The sequence below is a fragment of the Neopsephotus bourkii genome, unplaced genomic scaffold (genome assembly GCF_033783945.1).
Source record: "Neopsephotus bourkii isolate Nb327-2 ecotype Australia unplaced genomic scaffold, CSIRO-AGI_Nbou_v1 NB_479, whole genome shotgun sequence".
In the NCBI taxonomy this organism is placed as follows: Eukaryota; Metazoa; Chordata; class Aves; order Psittaciformes; family Psittacidae; genus Neopsephotus; species Neopsephotus bourkii.
The window spans coordinates 97,726-116,047 of NW_026900980.1; the positions used below are offsets into that span (position 1 = coordinate 97,726).

The window sequence follows — 18,322 nt, forward strand, 5'->3', positions numbered from 1 at the left end:
GCATTATGAAATGAAGTACATCATAGAAATTTGGAAAAATTATGTAACTGGCTAGTCCAGTTGTTTTATGAGCCCTGTGTGCTGATGGCGAACAGGAGCAGACTGTGTATACCTGAGCACCTAGACTGTCAGGAAACAACATCCTCCAGTGACCGTCAGTGGCATAATAGCAATGTCCGCTTTGGCAGACACAACCTTTCATCCGCTCTAGGCTCACACTGGAGAGAGGCCTTCTGGATTTCCTGTGTGTGTGTGTTACAGAGTGCTTAAATGAGGAATTTTCACTAAATAGATGATAATTTGGCCCGATTTATTCCCTTAGAAAATTATAATTCCAGGTATGTAAAATTATTGTAATTACTTCAATTCCTACACCATAATCATCTCAGAGGCCAAGAGGAGAGTAAGAATGATCTGGTTGCAAGAGCAGCCTCCATTTCTGCTACTATTGAGGGCAGAAATAGTTGCCTATATTAATAAACTGAATTACTTAACGTCTCTCACCATTGCTCTAGAAGACTGCTCTTAACACCTGGGGCAAAATGTATATTAATACAAATTACTTTTGATTAAAACCATTATTATTTTAGCACAAAAAAGAAGGGGGTGGTAGAAAGGAACGTTCTCTTTTTAAATATTTTAATACTCATTATACCAAAGTGATACAAATTACTGGCTGACTGACAACTTGCTAATAATAGCTTAAAAATGCAAATAGAGCTATTATCCCAATTGACACTAATTGGAATTCCTATGGCTGCCTGGGAGGGCAGGGCAGGAAGGTTTGATTGTTTCCTCAAGCTGAAATTGGGTTGGTAAGGAAGCATGGGAAAGATGTGCTGTGCGTAAACAGTTTGCCATCTGCAGACATCAGAATTCATATGTTTCAAGAATGTGTTCTGAAGGGCTGTCTTCTGCCAGTGTACCATTTTGGTGTTGGTTTGTTGGTGCCATGGGCTGGTCATGCTCATGCCCACTAAGTGCAGGCTTTGCCTGGGGTGAGTTGGCACCACCAGAATCCAAGCTGCAAATGCTCAGATCTCACAAACCAGCTATGATGTCTTTTGTGAATTAGAAACATTCATTGCCTTAAATTTGCTGAATTATAAACATTTTTTAAATACACTCTTCATGTAGCCACACTGTATGTTCCTCCAGTAATTAATGTGTATCTTCTCCAAGCAAGACTTGCTTGCAGAGGGTATTGCTTCAATTTTAATGTTTTGTCCACAGAATTACAACGTGCCTATTGTTTTCTGAGTATTATAACAGGGAAAATAAAAGGCATTTCTGTGTGCCAAAATTGAATGTGTGTGATCAAAGGTGTTCTTCTTGGTTAAGTGTTTTGAATACAAACTACTTCATGTAGAAAACAATATTAAAAGTATATTGACATATGTTGGTACAGGTAGGTCTTAGAACTCTATTACAGCTATGCTTCTGAAAGAACAAGCATAAGAAATGGTTTAGATAGGAAAAATATTAGTAGTAATATTAGTGTTGCTACTGCTGTTTGTCAGAGATTTTCTTGACGTTCAACCTTATCCTTTACCATTTCCTAAGTTCCTTTGCGCGTAGGTAGCGCTTTGCAGAAGTGGCTGTTCGGGTACAAGCTCTGCATTGCATTTCTAGCTCAACCACTGTTGTTACCCCTGCCAAGCTCCCTCACCCTGCTGGGCTTCCTCCCTCCAAGCTTCTGGGAGAGTGTGAAGCACCATGACACACAGTGTTTGGTTTTCCAGCAGTCTGCTCACATTTCATTTCTTGTATATGCAGTAAGTGGTGATACTGTTTAATTTGGGGATGGGCACAGGAAACAAGAGGTGCTGTTTGTTGCATGTGCTCTGCATACATCTCTTCAGAAAGGAGTTTCTGGGCTGATGAGTTGCTGTTTTATTCAGACAGAAGCCAGGTGTCTATCAGAGATGAGGCAGTGATAATTTTTAATGAATGGATATCATCACTGATTTCATACAGCCCCTCCTGTTGACAAATGTTTCAGTCTGTGCTCTCTCAAAAACTGAGAGACTAATACGAGGAGAGCCTGCTTCTCTCCCCTGAAAGATGTAGATAGATTTGAGGATGTTTGTACACTTGCAAGCAGCCAAGGGAGGAGGGGATTAAAAATCCCTACTCTTCCAGTAATGACTATTTCCTGTGAAGGGAAGCAAGCCATTTTGGAGGTAGTGTGAGGACATGGAGGTGTATCTGGAATTGCAGGCGGCTGCATCCTGACAGTACAACACAGTGTGCTCTCATCCCTGCACTGTGGGAGATGTTCATTAATGCAGTCTGTGATATTGTGGCTAAGGGAACTGTTCAGACTCATCAGGAAGAAATTTGGTCATTAGCAAAGTTTGCACTGGGACTTGCTCAGTATTTCTTTATGTTAAAGCAGTTATCCTAGCTGTAGTTTAAGAAGGTAGAGGGACAAAGTCTGCATTGAAATAATGGCTCTTGGTAACTGACGGAGCTGCTACTGGCATACTCTGAATAAACAACATTTTTAAGAGTCACTTTAATAATTTAAAAAACCCTTTTGATGTTATTCTGCTCTAGCTAATGGCCGAGGGCTGGGTTCCCCTTAAAGATTTCCAGATTCTTCCTTTTCTTTTGGTTAGGACCATGCTGAAAGATACATCCTCCTGTCATGAGCACAGCGAAGCACTTTCTCATGGCAAATAAGCGCTGCAGAGCCCAGGCTTGCCTGGTGAGGTGCATACATCGGATCAGACTCCTCTCCCAGCTCCCCAGTCTGTGGGGAGGCCATGTGTGCAATGGCTCTGGCTCCCTAGGATATGTTTAGCTGCATCTGCACTATGGAGGACCAGTCTCCATGCAACAGCAGAGAGATGGAGATGGTCCTCTGGGCCACATTTTGGGCCAGGCAGATTGCTGAGACCTGACTTCAGCATCCCCTGTCTGGGGGAAGGGGAGCACGTGTGTAGGGGAGATGGTGCCTATCAGAAGAGGAGCTGCCTGTCTTGATGCACATGAAAGACGTATTTTGAGGGGAGAAGAGAAGCAAAAAGGGGGCAGAGCATGCTGGAGGCAGGCTGTGATATCAAACTGCCTATAGCATCTCCCCAGTGGGGACAATAACCAGCACCACCCTGGATTTACTCTGTGCTGATTTCCTAGAAAGATTTTTGTTGCTTCATTTAAAGCTCACTTGCATTTTGCTGACAGATGCCCTTGCTGCAGTGTTATTGGTTCGCTTATGCAGCTTGAGGGATGTCAGACCATTGCCATCAAAAGAGAGCTGAGGTTGTGTCATGATCAAGGCTGGCTGTTGCAAAGATGGCAGGGGATTTAGTGGGAGCCTGTCCAAAGCCTGCAGTGGAGCTGGAGAGCTGGCATTGCCCAGCCATCCAAGGCACAAGTCACCAGGGGCTGCAGGCAATGCTGTCCAACACAAAAGTGTTTAAAAGCTGGAGGAGCCTCAGGAGGGAGGTTAAAACCCACATAAATTATTAAAAAGTCTCTTTGAAGTACTCAGTAACATACAGACTATATCACTCACTACTACAGACTGAAAACAGAAATCATACCTGCTTGAGGCTCCAGGATGGCTGTAAGGGGAAGTGTTTGGGCTAGGAGGTTAGTGGGAGTGTGCCTGCAGTGAGAACGGACATGCCTGCAGATGTGTGCGATTCATGCATCTCTACATCTGCCCAGACCCGCTGGACAGGCATAGACCCACATGCCCAGTGCAGCACAGGTTGGATGAACAGCCCCTACCAGTGCTGAAATACGATGAGCGTTTTTTGGTATTGTTGGTAGAGTCACTTGGAACATTTCAGGCTATGCCTTCTGGTGTGTGTTTGGTTTACTTTTAGCACAGGAATGTACGTCCATACAAACATATGCCAATTATAATTTTATTGATTAAAAGCTAAATCAGTGCAAATCTCATTATTTTGCCACCAGAAATTACAATGAGTTGTTTCAAATACCAAATTAAAACCACTTGTCATACAGCCACATGACAGGAGAATATTTTGATGCCCGGAGGGTTAGCCTTTCCTTCTAGAGAAAATGATAGTGGTTCGGTTGATACGCTGGAGGGAAGGGATGCCATCCAGGGGGCCCTGGACATGCTTGGGAGGTGGGCCAGCGCAGACCTCATAAAGTTCAGCAATCCAAGTGCAAGGTCCTGCACCTGGGTCAGTGCAATTCCAGGCACAGCTACAGGTTTGGCAGACTGTTTTGAGAGCAGCCCTGAGGAGAAGGACGTGAGGTGTTGGTTGATGAGAAGCTCCACATGAACTGGCTTCAGTGTGTGCTCGCAGTCCAGAAACCAACCGTATGCTGGGCTGCATCAAAAGGGACGTGACCAGCAGGTTGAGGGAGGCAATTCTCTCCCTTTGCTCTCATGAGACCTCACCTACAGTAATGCGTTCAGCTCTGGGGCCCCCCAACACAAGAGAGACATGAACCAGCTTGAGTGAGTCCAGAAGGCCAGGAATACGATCCGCTGGCTGGAGCACCTCTGCTATAGAGACAGGCTGAGAGAGCTGGGCTTGTTCAGCCTGGAGAAGGGAAGGCTCTGGAGAAACCTTATTGTGTCCTTTTAATATATAAAGGGGGGTTGTAAAACAGACTGAGAGACTTTTCACCAGGGCCTGTAGAAACAGGAGAAGGAACACTGTGTTTGAACTGAAAGAAGGTAGATTTAGGCTGGATATGAGGAAGCAATTCTTTATGATGATGGTGGTGAGTCATTGGAACAGGTTGCCCAGAGACATTGTGGATGCCCCATCCCTGGCAGTGTTCAAGGCCAGGCTGGAAGGGGCTTTGAAGAAACTGATGTAGTGAAAGTTGTCCCTGCTGATTGCAGTGGGGTTGAACTGGATGATCTTTAAAGATCCAACCCAAACCATTTGGAGATTCCCTGATTTTGCCAGAAAATCCAGTCCCAGCTCTTTGCTGGGTGCTGCTAACTAGTACTTGTGCTGCCCTCCAAACACTTAAAGCCCACTCTGTCATGTGTAGCTTACTCTGGATGTGAACATTTGCAGTGGTTGCTTCTGCAGGGAGGTTAGTGAGGGTTGTAGACTGCAGGGAGTGAGCAGTGGGCTTTTTCTTTCTTCTCTGTGTCTAGCAATTCAGCGCACACAGGCTGTGAGCTCTGAGAGCATCATGGGCTTCTGGGCTTGAGAAACAGCATGTTAAAGCTTTTTCTTTCTCATCACCCTCCACTGAGTGTTATTCAATGTGCATTTCCACAGTCCTTTTGCCATGCTGTTAGCCCAGCAATGTTCCCCCCTCGTTCAGATCAGTGGGAGCTCACACAGAAGTTAATTAGTTTGAAAATTAGCCTTGGCACAATGTAGAGCTGGCAGAGCTCTTGTACAACCACTGTATGTCAGACATAAGCCCTATCGCTACTCTGCCTCAGCCCCTCACCCCGCTAGAGCCAGTCCTATTTGTGTGGAAGTGGGGTCTGTTTTAACCATGTGCAGGCTTAGGCACTGATCCTAAGCTAGCAGGAGGGAGGGCTGATGCCCACCTGCTCTTAACAGGTTTAGTTGTGGGATGGTCCAGGTGAACTTGAAAACAGAGGCTGCTGAGTTCACTTCCAAAATGGAAAACAACAAGTTAAGTGCTTTGTACTACTTAGTTTGGAATTTGATTTGTACATGCTGTTTTCACTGCTGATTCATCTGTGATGAAAGCTTATATAATAGCATCAGAGAATAGCTTTTAGCAGGTGGAAAGAATACAGATCTCCAGATGCCTTGGCATCTGGCAAGAGGTACACAGCATTTTGGGATGGTCCTGGATATGCAGTAACCCGAGTTTTTAATTAAAAAGATAATTCCACTCACATTTTTTCTCTTATATGGTGTGGATTTGAGCCAATAGGTACTTTTATTGCAAACCTGAGCTTTAGAATTTCTTGAAAGGTTGGCTTTCAAGTAACGAACCTGCAATAGTGGATGCATTCCATAGCCAATTATTCCACTTGGAGCGGGGGGGTTACATTGTGCCCTTTTCATTCAGACAACACATTTCTTGATTTCCATCATGTCTGGGATGGATGGCACCTTGTGTGACCTGGAGCAATGCCAGGAATGTTTGCCTCCAGTAGCAAATCTCTCAGATATTTGCCAAACCCACACTAGGATGCGTACAGCCTCCCTGCAAAAGGAAGTCAGTAATTTGTTATTTCTTTCCGGCCTCAGACCACTGTTACCTGGATCCAAGTCTCATTCCAGACCAAGGTGGGAAATAACTCCATCACTGTCACCAGAGAAAGTATGTTGCAAAAGCCCCAGAGTAGTTTTTATTTAAAATGTTACTATCATAAAATTCCAGACTATGAAATGAAGACCTTGGATTCCCATTTGACCTTACCCACCCCCTTTTTAAAATATATAGATACGTAGTCACAAACATAAAGCATGCTGCAATGATACAAATATATTTTTTGATATGGAAATTACAGTACATTATAAACCATGAAAACAAATTGAGGCACTAGACTGTACATCCGCTCGGTTCTGCACTGGCTGTGAAGCTGATAAGACTCACTTTCAATGAACAAAATAATACTTTCTTCGTTTAGTGAACATAACTTTACGGGTCATATCAAATGATGTGCTTTATTGTGAGATGTCACCAGGGCTGCCGGTCCTTTTGGAACCACAACTCACCTACACAACGTGTCACTGCCACAATGTGAAAAATAATCATTTTATTGAATGTACAACTCAAAAAACCACCCCAAAACAAAACAGAAACCAACCCATCAGTTATTATTAAATAAATAATTATTCCATACAGTGGTTAGTTTATATTACACTGCATTGGCCATTAGAACAAACGAAGTTTAATAAATAATACACGGGGATGTCTCATTTACGCCTCCGTTCGTAATTCTGTGCTATGCTCCTTTCAGAGGGTCCTGTGAAAAAAAATGAAGCAGAATGAAGCAAATGGTGCAGCCTATTAACTCCCAGCCTCTTTACCTCCCAGGAAACCATCTAACTGAATGGATCTGAGCACTCAGGTAAGCTTGTGGGTAGAACCTTTCTTCATTGGCACGTCCACCTTCTGTCCTGCACAGTCAGCTCTTTGCCAGGTTTAAACCCTCCCTGTCCACAATCCCTGCACATAGGGATACCTTTTACTAAACTTTGCAGCAGGAGCTAAGCAAACCTCAGAATACCCTGCAGTGGACTTACCGCAGTCTAAAATAGGCTTCAGTAACATGTTTAACATTTTAGTAGCAGTATATCTCTCCTTTTTGCTCTTTTAAAATGAGAGGGAAACCCAGACAGCCTTTCTTGGGCAGAGCCTGACCATCAGGTGATGTAGCTGATCACTGGAATCATCTTTGCCTCCACCCAAAGGGAGAATTATTTTCATGGAACTTATGTCTTCCTAGCCATCACATGCAAACACGTAGCTAATTTTGGGGGGATCCAGCACTGCATTCTGCAGGGAGCCAGAATTTCGGATCAGTGACACTTTTAAACTACTAATGCTTCAGTTTTCACCACGATAAATGCAAAATGAGTTGAGCTTCCCCCATATGGATTGATACAGTATATTCACTGTACATGTGACTGTTTCCTAGCTTCTACCTGGAGCATTCATACAACAGACTTCACAGCCTGGGAGACAGTCAGTGTCAGACCCAAGGACTGAGACACCAGCATCCCGGTGCCCTGCTCTGTCACACAAGGCTTTAAATCAGCACCATGCTCACACCAGCAGCAGGGTGCCATAAGCTCCTACACACTGCCAGAGCACTCGGGGGCTTTCTGCAGAAGAAAATCATGGCACCAAGAAAAGGTCTTGTCCAGTTAAAAGTCTTCCAGTAGGGAGAAGCGGTGACAGTCCTTGCATGTACTCCTGATCTTGCTTTGATTACGCAGTCCTTAGGACCTATTTTCTCCTCCAGAGGAGCACAATAAAATTGTTACTATTTTCCTCTCGGGGAATTGGGCAGAAAAGCAGTGAATTCTAGTTTCACCTGTCAGGCAGGTATTACATAGCCCAGCAGGGTAAAACTTCATTATTCCCCTTTGTTATACAAACCACACAACAGTATCCTGACTATACCAGCAATTTTGAAATCAGGGCAATAAAATCTTTGCCTTTTTTAAACATCTGCTGTATTTTACATTCTCATATTAATGTAGATGTAATCCCAGTGGAAACCAAACCCAATTTATTACTTCCAGGCTATTTACTTTTGTAATAGCAGATATATTTACAGGTATTATGCATTTAATAGCTATTGCCACCACAGATAAGATTGTACAAAATTATTCATGATACATAGCAATTTGCAAGATGATGCAGAGAGCAATATTACTAGTCTGAACAGGGTTTAATTGAAAATAAAAGTTACTGACAACCATAATTGCAGAATATAGATCACAGTGTGTATCCACATAATATAAAGGTGTCAGCTAGTAATTTAACTTTTATCATCCATTTAACAGAATTGTGAGAACTGTTTCAGAGATGTGAAATACATATTAGGGGGTTTTAATTTTTTGTAATTTCTATTCTGGGGAATTAACTGACACTTTATGTCTCACAGTGAGAGTTTCCCTCTGTACAGCCCTATAGCTTCCCCCCCCCCCCCCAGTATTTGGAAATATGATGGTACCACAGGGGTTGTGTACACGAGGAAGGATTCTGCCCTATATGAATACTACAGGAAAATAACAGAAAACCACAGTATCAGTTCAAAGCTTAAAGCGCTTGTTCCCTGGGCGGGGGGGGGGGGGGGGGAGGAGGGAGGTATTAGGTAAAGTGAAAAGCTAGAAGAGGCTGGGAAGGCTTAACAGCTTGACCTGCAGAATGAGGCAGTATTAATGGCAGATCCACATTCTGCTCCAAGTTTGAGGAATAATCATCTTCAGAGATGAAAAGGTTATCGCTTTACCTAGGGACATCCCTGGTTTGGGATCACCACCTTAAATTAGCCTTACATTTTCAGGCAAACATGACGTTGGCAAGGACAGGGCAATAAGGGAAACGCCCTGGGGACTTCTACCTTGCTCGCTGCTCAGACCAGCCTGATCACCTCGAGCACTGCACTGAAGCAGACTCTGAAACATCCTTGTTAACCAAGGAAATCCTGATCCTTTCTCAGAGAACCCTAGGTCTACACTATATAAAGTCTGCTTCTTCCATCTGCTGGGAGAGAACAAACAGGCAACAGAATGAAGAGGCTGTATATCATCAAGTACCAGATTTAGTCATATACATACCAGAATTTAAAGATCTTTTGCCCATAAGTCCAACAAAGGAGTCTGTTTTATGCCCTGAAAAATATATTTGGGCATGTTTAAATACATTTTAAATAAGCAGGCTTTTAGATAACGTGTTCTTATGGGAAGAAAGACACAGGTTCCAAAACTGTTCATCTCTCAGACTAGTTGCTCACACCACTTGAACAACAGAGGATGAACATCAGTCTGATTAATCAGACGAAACAGGTTAGACCAAGGCACAGGCCAGTTGGTGGACACCTTCTCACTAAATTAGACTTTGTTTTGGTTTGTGGTTTTATTTTATTTTTTAATTAGAATGGAAAAAAACAGCAGCCAAAAACTGTTTCTCATTCCTCTCGTAGAGCAATTCCTATTGATTTGAGCAAAGGCACACAAAGGCAGTGTCTTGGTTTAGCCTGCATCTGCGTGATGCATCTCTTCTACCTGTTGGTGTTTTTTTCTCTAATGTGGAAGAAAAATCTTCCTCACAGGTCAGGCAGAGCCCTTACTGAAGGGGAGGCAAACAGGACTCTGTCTGGACATGTCTGAGCTAGACAGTCTGGCTCTATTTTTGGAATATTTATGAGTTCAGATATTACCTCCCTGTCCCATTAGTACTCCTAGAGGCACTGGATGTGTAGAGGATTAATTACTTCAAGTTTTGGTCTACAGGATGTATCAGGTATAGGGCTAGCCATAGTTTCAGATAAAGAAGAAGAAGAAAAAAAAAAACATTCTTTCTCTAAGCTGACTTTTGAGGCAAACTTAGAAGTTTCTCTTTGGAAAGAATTTTGCTTGGCTAAGACAAATGACCCTCAGACTTCACAGGTATTAATTCAAGCTGAAGTAATTTCAGAAAACTATGATTTTTTACTATAGGCAGCAGGTTATCTGACATGAGCTTTATTTCAGACTCTTTAACTGGTCTTCCAGTACGTAATCCTAGTGGTAAGACATTGTGCCTAACAGAACACGGGGACAGTTACTGACCCCTGTGGGCAGAGGTCTCACAGAATATGGTATCAGTTTTTCTTATTAAGTCTTCCAGCACCTGTCTGAGCACCTTCAGACAAATTCAGAGATTAAAATTATCCCTGTGCAGAACAAGGGAGCACCACTCTGCTGGTAACATCTCCCACTTACTGTTATCCAGATGCAAAACAAGGCACACTTATTAACAGGGCAAGATGTGTTATTTATATGGCAGCACATCATCAATCAACCCCTGCTGTTAGTAGGGGTCTGATTCCCAACCAGACAACACTGAGAGCATGGATACAGTATCTCATATGCGATGACATGGGCTCTCCCATGGAAGCATTCCTGGGGATTTAGGAATTCGCTATTCTAATTTTCCAGATTTTGCTATCTTAATTGCTCCTCTCCAAGTCTGGCAGTAAGCCTGCCTTGCCAACGAGAAAGGCTCACAGAATCCCCCCCTGGGGAAATAAGAGAGCTGCAGCATCCACACATTATGTGGATTGAAATCTCAAAGCTTGTGGCAGCTCAGATGATGTATAGGCTCATGGCTGTACGGGAACGTGTGTGTGTGCATGAATCCTTTAACAGAGTATTTCTCCACCACTGGTGCTGCCAGTCCTTAGCTGAACCCAATCACCTTCTAACTAATCCCCCAACTACCCTACTCCTCATTTAAATATATGAAAACTTTTAAAAATACTTCAGGTATTTGCTTTTTTAAAACTTACTTTTATGAGAGATCTGGCCATATCCTGATTGGAAGAGGAAAGGAAAGAGGAAAAAGAAAAAAAAAGGAAAAAAGAATTGTTGAGAGAGGATTGACATATACAAATGATGCTACTGCAATGCTTGGAAGAGTGAAATACAGAAACTGCTGTACACATATTCCATGTAGGTGATCATTTATAACTGCATTTCTCTTTGCAATGAGTACAAAAACCTGTTTTAGCTAAACTCACACAATTTAGAACTGTTTAGCTCCAGTTTCTTAGATCAATTCTTGTACTGGTAAACATGTGGAAAACACAGCAATAATTGTATACACAACAGATATCCACATTTGGGCAATTCAGTGGCATGACCAATTCCTGACCCATGAATTATTGCAATACTCCTTACTGGTATTTACATGCTATAATTGTGTTCACCTAGCGCTTTGATGGGAAACCTACTCTTTCCCAATTAGTGAGTTTATCTGGTATTAAACTTGCAAAAACCAAAAACGTACCCAAACACCCTACATGGCATCTTTGGGGAAAGGTTTATCACACTGAACCCGAGTGGTAACCGTTGTAAGGTCTGGGGTGGCACAAGGAGAAGGGACATGTTGGGAGACGAGAGGGAGCCCCCCCCACCCCCCGCGCTGCTCACCAGCATCCCGCTTGCCCATGAGGCCGAAGAATTGCTGGGGCCGGGGTCTCCGGGCCATCCTCTGAAGGAAGTGCTCCAGCGGCAGCGGCAGCTCCTCCTGGGGGGTGACAGCGGCCGGCGCTCAGAGCGGAACCCCCCCCCCCCCCTCAATCCCCAGTGCCCGCGGAGCCCCGGCCGCTCCCGACACCGGTACCCGGGCCGCCCAGCGCCCGCCGGGTCTCACCTTCGCCTGGTCACCGTCCGACCAGTCGGACCAGTAGCTGAGGTCGTCGGAGGCGGCCATCTCCTCGGCCAGCGCCCGCGCCGAGGCCAGGAGGAGCACGGCGAAAGCCAGGGGGAGTCTCATCGCCGCCTCGACGTCCTGCGGGAGGCAGGGGGTGAAGCACCTGCACCAGCCTGGGGGCATCCACACACATGGCCCTGCACACACACACTCACACCTTTCCCCCACTATGCACACTCCTTCGCACATACACACACCTCGCTGCACACCCACAACACCCCACCGACTGCTACATACACCCCACAGATATACATACACCCCACAGGTACAGATGTGCAGTTAGATACAGACATACAGATAGACACATCCATCCAGAGGTACACCTCCACACTTAGAATTATACATAAACACACCCTCACACACAGATGCACATTTAGGTACTCACACCTTCCCGCATACACACAAATTCACCCCACTCACACACATACCCAGGGACATACACATCTAGTTATAAACACATCTGCCCAGAGATACAGCTCTCTAAACACACACAGACACACGTACCTAGAGGTACATTTTGCACATTCAGATACACAGATCGGGACAGACACACACCCGTGTGGTCACACAAGCATGTTCAGGCACCCTCCCAATGATGCATACACATATAGACCCCCACACACATGCATACAGGCAGACACACACTCCAAACATGTAGACAAGCTCATCCTCACGTATACAGGTACACGGGGGTGGACAGGATCCCGGAGGCACACGCACCGTCTGTACCGGGGAGGGCGGGCGCTGCTCTCCGTGCGCATTAGCCGTCTGCGGGTACGCTCCCCACTTTATATACCTGGAGACGGGGAGGGCCGAGGCCGCCTCATTTGCCTAAATGAAATTACCCTCGGTTTTATCGTCCCAGCCCCGTGACAGACCCCGCCCCGCAGAGCGGCCCCCGCCCCTTCTCCCGCGGCACCTCCGGTGCTGCTCGGGGCCGGGAGCACGGGGTGGCCGATCCCGTCCCGTCCCGTCCCGTCCCGTCCCGTCCCGTCCCGTCCCGTCCCGTCCCGTCCCACCTTCCCCTCCTGCTGCAGCTCCGGGCCCCCGCCAACCCCCCGTCCCGGCCGGTGCCAAGGAGCGCCCGGGCGACGGCTGCGGCTGCGGGGTGCTGGTACAGGGTGCAGATGTGGATGTAAGGATGTAGATACCGCTTTTCACTTCTCCCCGCGTCCCTGCACCGAAGGGACAGCTAGTTCCCGCGGCGAGCTGTGGGTAGAGATCGGGTGAGCGGGGACAGCCCAAAGCAGGGAGCGGTGACCGGCGGACCAGGCAGTGGGACTGTCGGCCGTGCCCGGGAGGGGTCCTGCCAGCCCCGTCAGCGGGGATTGTGGGAGGAGCAGCGGGTGCAGGTCTGGGGAGCAGGGGAGCAATCGTGTGTGCTCTTGGTGAGGGTCTGTCGGCACAAGGCAGCCGGCAGGCACAGCCAGGATGGCTGCTCTGATGGGCTGATGCCTTCACTGGAAGTGAGCCAGTCTCTCCAGCAGCACATCCCTGCCTTCATGCCTGCCTTCATCCTTCCCCTAAGACAGCCTTGCATGGCTGCTGGCATTCTGCTCAGATAACTGTTGAGGTTATCTTCCATTTCACATTTTTTTCATGTCAATTGTGCACGTGTCATCTCAGTTAACTTTGGTGCTCCCTCAGCACCTGTGTTGTCATGGTGTGTGATACCACAGCCTAAATCAGACACTGAGCAGTTCAACAGGAGCTAAGAGCGCTTCCTTCGAGAAAGAAGGGAGTGCTTGGGAGCTGGAATCATCTCCCTGGTACCTGCTTGCTTTACGTTGCTATTAAGGTGGCCTTGCTGACAGTGGTAAACCTTCTCTCCAAGGACCATTCACTGGCATATAACTGCACACAGGGAGGGGACAGCACCTTCTTTGCTAAATAAAGGCACGATTAATACCAGGACTCCCTGTTGACCAGAAATACTCCTCAGGACCTGAAACATTATCCAAAGAACAGCCAGGCATGAGCTGCTTCCCTACTCTGGGAGGTCTATAGACACTGTGCACATAAGATTCTGGCCTTATGACCCGAGGGTCCCTCTGAAGTCAATGCAGACTGCATGAGAGAGTGGTGGAGAAAAACTGTGGTTTGGAGAAGCCTGGTGAGGGACTTCATATAGCCCAAGCTCCCACTGTAGGCACCTCTACTGAGACCTCGCACAGCATGAACACTCCTCATACTCTCCATCAACAAGCCAGCCAACCCTAGGAATCCAATCCATCAGCATTCTGTTCTGCAGCTCTGCAGCAATCCCTTTGATATGTGAACTTTGAAGACCCTTGAAGGAAAATTGTTTTCTTGTAGGTTTGGGTTGGGGTTTTTTCATTATGCTATTTCTGTTCACCATAATGACAATGGAGTAGAAGGTCAGATACATCATTCCAGGCTTGCCGAACCTGTGAGTGTTGATGAAGCTTATATTTTACAGAAAACCTGAGTACTCCCAGCTTCCTGTGAAGATAATTTCAGTCATCCAGGAGTCTGTGATAAGTATGATGAATTTGAAATGAAAAGCCCTATTTGTTCTGTAATTCAGCATTTTATCAAAATTAATGTAATCATAGCCTGACCTGTAAAATCACAGAGATTTTCTTTTTGGGGAGACCAAGAGATGAAAAATTAAAAAGGGGTCCTTTCTGTTCATCAGAGATTTTAATGAATTCAAGTACTTCATCTCAGACTGTTCTAATAGTTTGGGTGGAAGTGAAAAAATGACTAATAGGTCAAGCTTATTTTTCTCTTTCTCAGTTTCTAAAATAAATCGACTGCTTAATCTTTCTTTGACCTGCAATATCCAGACATTAGGCTATGAACTTTTCTGGAAGTGAGATTTCTTGGCTAATGAGCAACACTGATTCCTAGGAAGACTTTTTTAGTTCACTTTTTTAATATACATAAAGAGGAAATAGAAGACTCAAATAAAGGAGCAAGAGCTACATCTTGACCTGCAAGCTGGTCAAACTCCTGCTTTAGTGCTGCCCTGCCCCTGCCCTAGGGGTGCGCTAGAACAGGTTAAATGTACTTTGTGCACAAACAAAAAACAAGCCCCTCACTTTGGCAAAACATTGCCCCTGACTCAGACAAAAGATATTAGCGGCTTTTTATCTAGTCACTAGTTGCCTTGTGAATAAATATGTGAGAGAGCACACAGGTGCAAGATGTCTGTTTTGAATATCCCTGCTCTATCCACGCCCAGGGCACAGATCCTGCCCTCCTATTACAGTCAGACTGTGTGATTTCTAACAACGACCATGAAGATATTTGTTCATAAATAAAGAAATCATTAGACCCAAAGTAACCCAAATAGGGGCTGACATTTCCTGTGGGTGTGACAGAGAAAGGTGCTTTTGCAGTTCTTATCCAGACATTTCCCTAATCAAGGTTAGGAGCTGATTAAAGACGTTTATTGTGGCCCGAATCTCAACAGTAGTGGAACACTATTTGGGAAGAAATTGGCTATGAAAGACAACTGAGAGAATTGTGGGTTTGATGGGTTTAATATGATACATCCTGCATGATAACCCTTGTGAAGTGCTTATTTGAATTTTATGATGATGTTTTGTTTTCCAGTAAAAATATTGGATATATTGGGTGCTACACTGTTATCAAGTGATTCTTACACCATCAACACAGAGCTAATGTGCTATGGGAAAATAGCCAGTTGCATGTGACCAGGTAAGATTTTGTGCAGAATGCAAATCTGAATTGTTCAAGTATACACAACTTCATGTGTATGAATGCATCTGGCATTGTTCTTCAGTGGCTTTATGCTATGCAATAACATGCTATATACTTAAACCTAGACCCTCATTCTCTAGTGTATTGAGATCTCTTTTTTCATCACTTTGCTAGGGATCTACAAATAACAAAGACAGTCAAAGACTAGTTATTTCATGTAACTTCCAAACATTAAAGATGAGATGCAGCCTACCATAAGCACAGCGATTTTGTCTGTAAACATGCCAGACCTCAGCTCTGATTTTTATTGTGACAAGAACACTGGAAATGCTCTTTTGAAATATACAACTTTACAAAGTTTGGAAAGAGAGACTGTGATTGATGACCTCTTAAATTTTTCATAGGTACATGTCTCCAGGGGAAAGAGAATGAATTTGAGGAGTCTTTGTAACACTGTGATTGATTTTGATATTGTAAGATTATTTATTAGCAAAACATCCAGTTGGCATTGGAAAAATTAGCAAAACTCACACCACCATTCTGATTTTCTAATTAAAATGGCCAGGTTAATGAATCATTTTCACCTATATTTTGAATTTTACACTATTACACTACAGGTTTTTCATTGTAATTTTTCCTTTAATGAAGGTGTATATCTTCAGAGCATATGCTTGTACACATTAATGCATGTGACGCATATGTGATAAATATGCATACCTCTCTCCTCCCCATCCATAAAGAGTGAGAGATTATTCTTCTTTTGAAATCAGATGTTATCAATTCAATTGTATTGTGCTCGCAGGCAGGCAAGAAAGGGAGCATTGAGATGTTCTTTCTTTGTTGCCACAGGAATGTTCTTTCCTGGGCAGGTATATGCAGAAGGAAGGCTGGTCTAAGAGCTGGAAATGCAATGTTGGTCTTCGGTTCTTATTTGGTAAAGTTAATGGGTTTCCCCTCTCTTTTGATCCCTGTCATCTTTTACACTCCCATTGCTGTTCTGGCATCTTACATCTCACTTACCTAGGCTATGCTTCTTTAACCATGATCTGAGGACCACTTTTGTCCACACTAAGGCATATGGATGAGATGTGGGATGAGCTGAAAGGAAGATAAATGTCAGGGTATTCAGATACTGAATGTAAACATATGTAAACAAATAGTGCAGGCAAGGCTATCCTCCCAGCCTACTAGCTCTAGAGGCAATCAGCTCCAAGAGGAGTAAATGCTTCTTGAGCTACTTGAGAGATCATGTTCTTGGAGGAGAAAGGGCATTTACTCTCAACCATTTGGAGGTCACAGGGAGACAGAAACAAAGCTGCACAAAGCTATGCCTGCAAGAGCTGGGGGGAGCCTGGTGAGGAGAAGGGCCCCTGTGGCATTTCTAGATCTGTATTCATTCAAAACAAAAGGGAGAAGATCTGGACTTGCAGCTACTTGGAGATGCCTTACCATAATTCTCCACGTAGTTTTCACAAGAAACATGAAAGATGCGCTATTTGCTCATTTTTATTCAAAGAAACCATCAGTGAATGACATTCTAACAACACATTTTGATAGCAAATATGGAACAGTATTAGCCTTGCAGAGATAGTGTCTGTCTCTTTCAACTATGAACCCATTTTTTTCCATATTTGCCATCACCAGTTGAACAGCCAGGGACAGCCACGAGATGCGGCAAAAAATATTTCCAGAAGCTGAAGCAGCCTATGAGCATCACTGGTTTGAGCCTGACCAGAAAAAATCTGCAATGTGAACAACTTCCAAGCAGCCAAGGAGCAGATGCCTCAGATTAACTAAGTTCATCACTCTTGGAAGAAAACTGCTGACATCACTTTGTTCTGATGCAAACAGAGACCCTGTTTGTCTCCTGAATACTTATTAGATTACAAATATATTTATAAATGAGTTGATTTGATTCAAACTGAGGCTTCTGAATCTGGAGCTCACTATCTAAGGCGTTTTGCTTCAGCTGTGCAAGTGTATTTGAAAAGTACCTCACAGTGACCTGTGAGGATAAAGGGATGGTTTAAGTTTAGTTACCAACAGATTGAAGCAAAAAGCTGACTTTTAATCTAGGCCTTGCACACCTTCTCTAAAGCTTTTCTGTAGGAAGGGCAATATTTTCTCAGAGACCCCTCAAAGACTGGCCTTGGTCTTATTAAATTTTGCAGATGGATCATCAAAGCCAGGCCTTTGGCCTATTTTCAACACCCAAGTATCTTCTACCTATCCTGTCACCAGAACCTGTCCTCACTGCACTGAGCACTGGCTGGCTCCTGTCACAGGTGGTGGTGGAGAAGGATGGTCATGCTGGAGGAGGAACAACCTCAGTCCCACACCACGGAAGCAGCGCTTCTTGGTTATCTGGGAAAGCAACAGGCACACAACAGTTCCATTCACTCTTTATTCTTCTTCTTTTATCCCTGTGACGTGCAACAGCAGCCTTCAGTTCCTGGGGAAGAGGCTGGGCAGCCTTGCCTCCAGAACCTACTTCCAGACCTAATCCTCCAGGGAGGATGAGGCTTATTTCACACTGGGTCACCTGCCAAACCCCCATGCTACTCATGGCTGCTACGATCTGCACTTAAATGAAACAGTTTCTTAACTTGGGATCAAACACTGATGAATCATCCTCTTTTTTACTCTGTTTTAAAAACTAGATAATTTATATGGTTATATATTCATTGAATATTAATATTTTTCAGTAACAGTACATTATAAATAGAGATTCAGAAATCAGCAGGATAAAAGAGTATAA

At 44.5% G+C, this 18,322-nt stretch overlaps 1 protein-coding gene across 4 annotated transcripts; it reads right to left on the minus strand.

The window, feature by feature from the left end:
* Positions 1–6,262: 6,262 nt before the first annotated feature.
* TAC1 (tachykinin precursor 1) lies at positions 6,263–13,265 on the minus strand. 4 transcript variants are annotated; one of them, XM_061350032.1, is made up of 6 exons: positions 12,894–13,265; positions 11,815–11,952; positions 11,592–11,688; positions 10,949–10,972; positions 9,237–9,290; positions 6,263–6,910 (listed from the first exon to the last, which is right to left on the minus strand). In XM_061350032.1, exons 2-6 carry the CDS (start codon positions 11,935–11,937, stop codon positions 6,861–6,863), a joined length of 348 nt encoding a protein of 115 aa, XP_061206016.1. In that variant the 5' UTR covers positions 11,938–11,952; positions 12,894–13,265; the 3' UTR covers positions 6,263–6,860. The 4 variants fall into 4 exon arrangements, with proteins under 4 accessions (XP_061206016.1, XP_061206019.1, XP_061206017.1 ...); XM_061350035.1 differs by lacking the exon at positions 12,894–13,265 and adding an exon at positions 12,595–12,705; XM_061350033.1 differs by lacking the exon at positions 12,894–13,265 and adding an exon at positions 12,671–12,693.
* Positions 13,266–18,322: the final 5,057 nt, after the last annotated feature.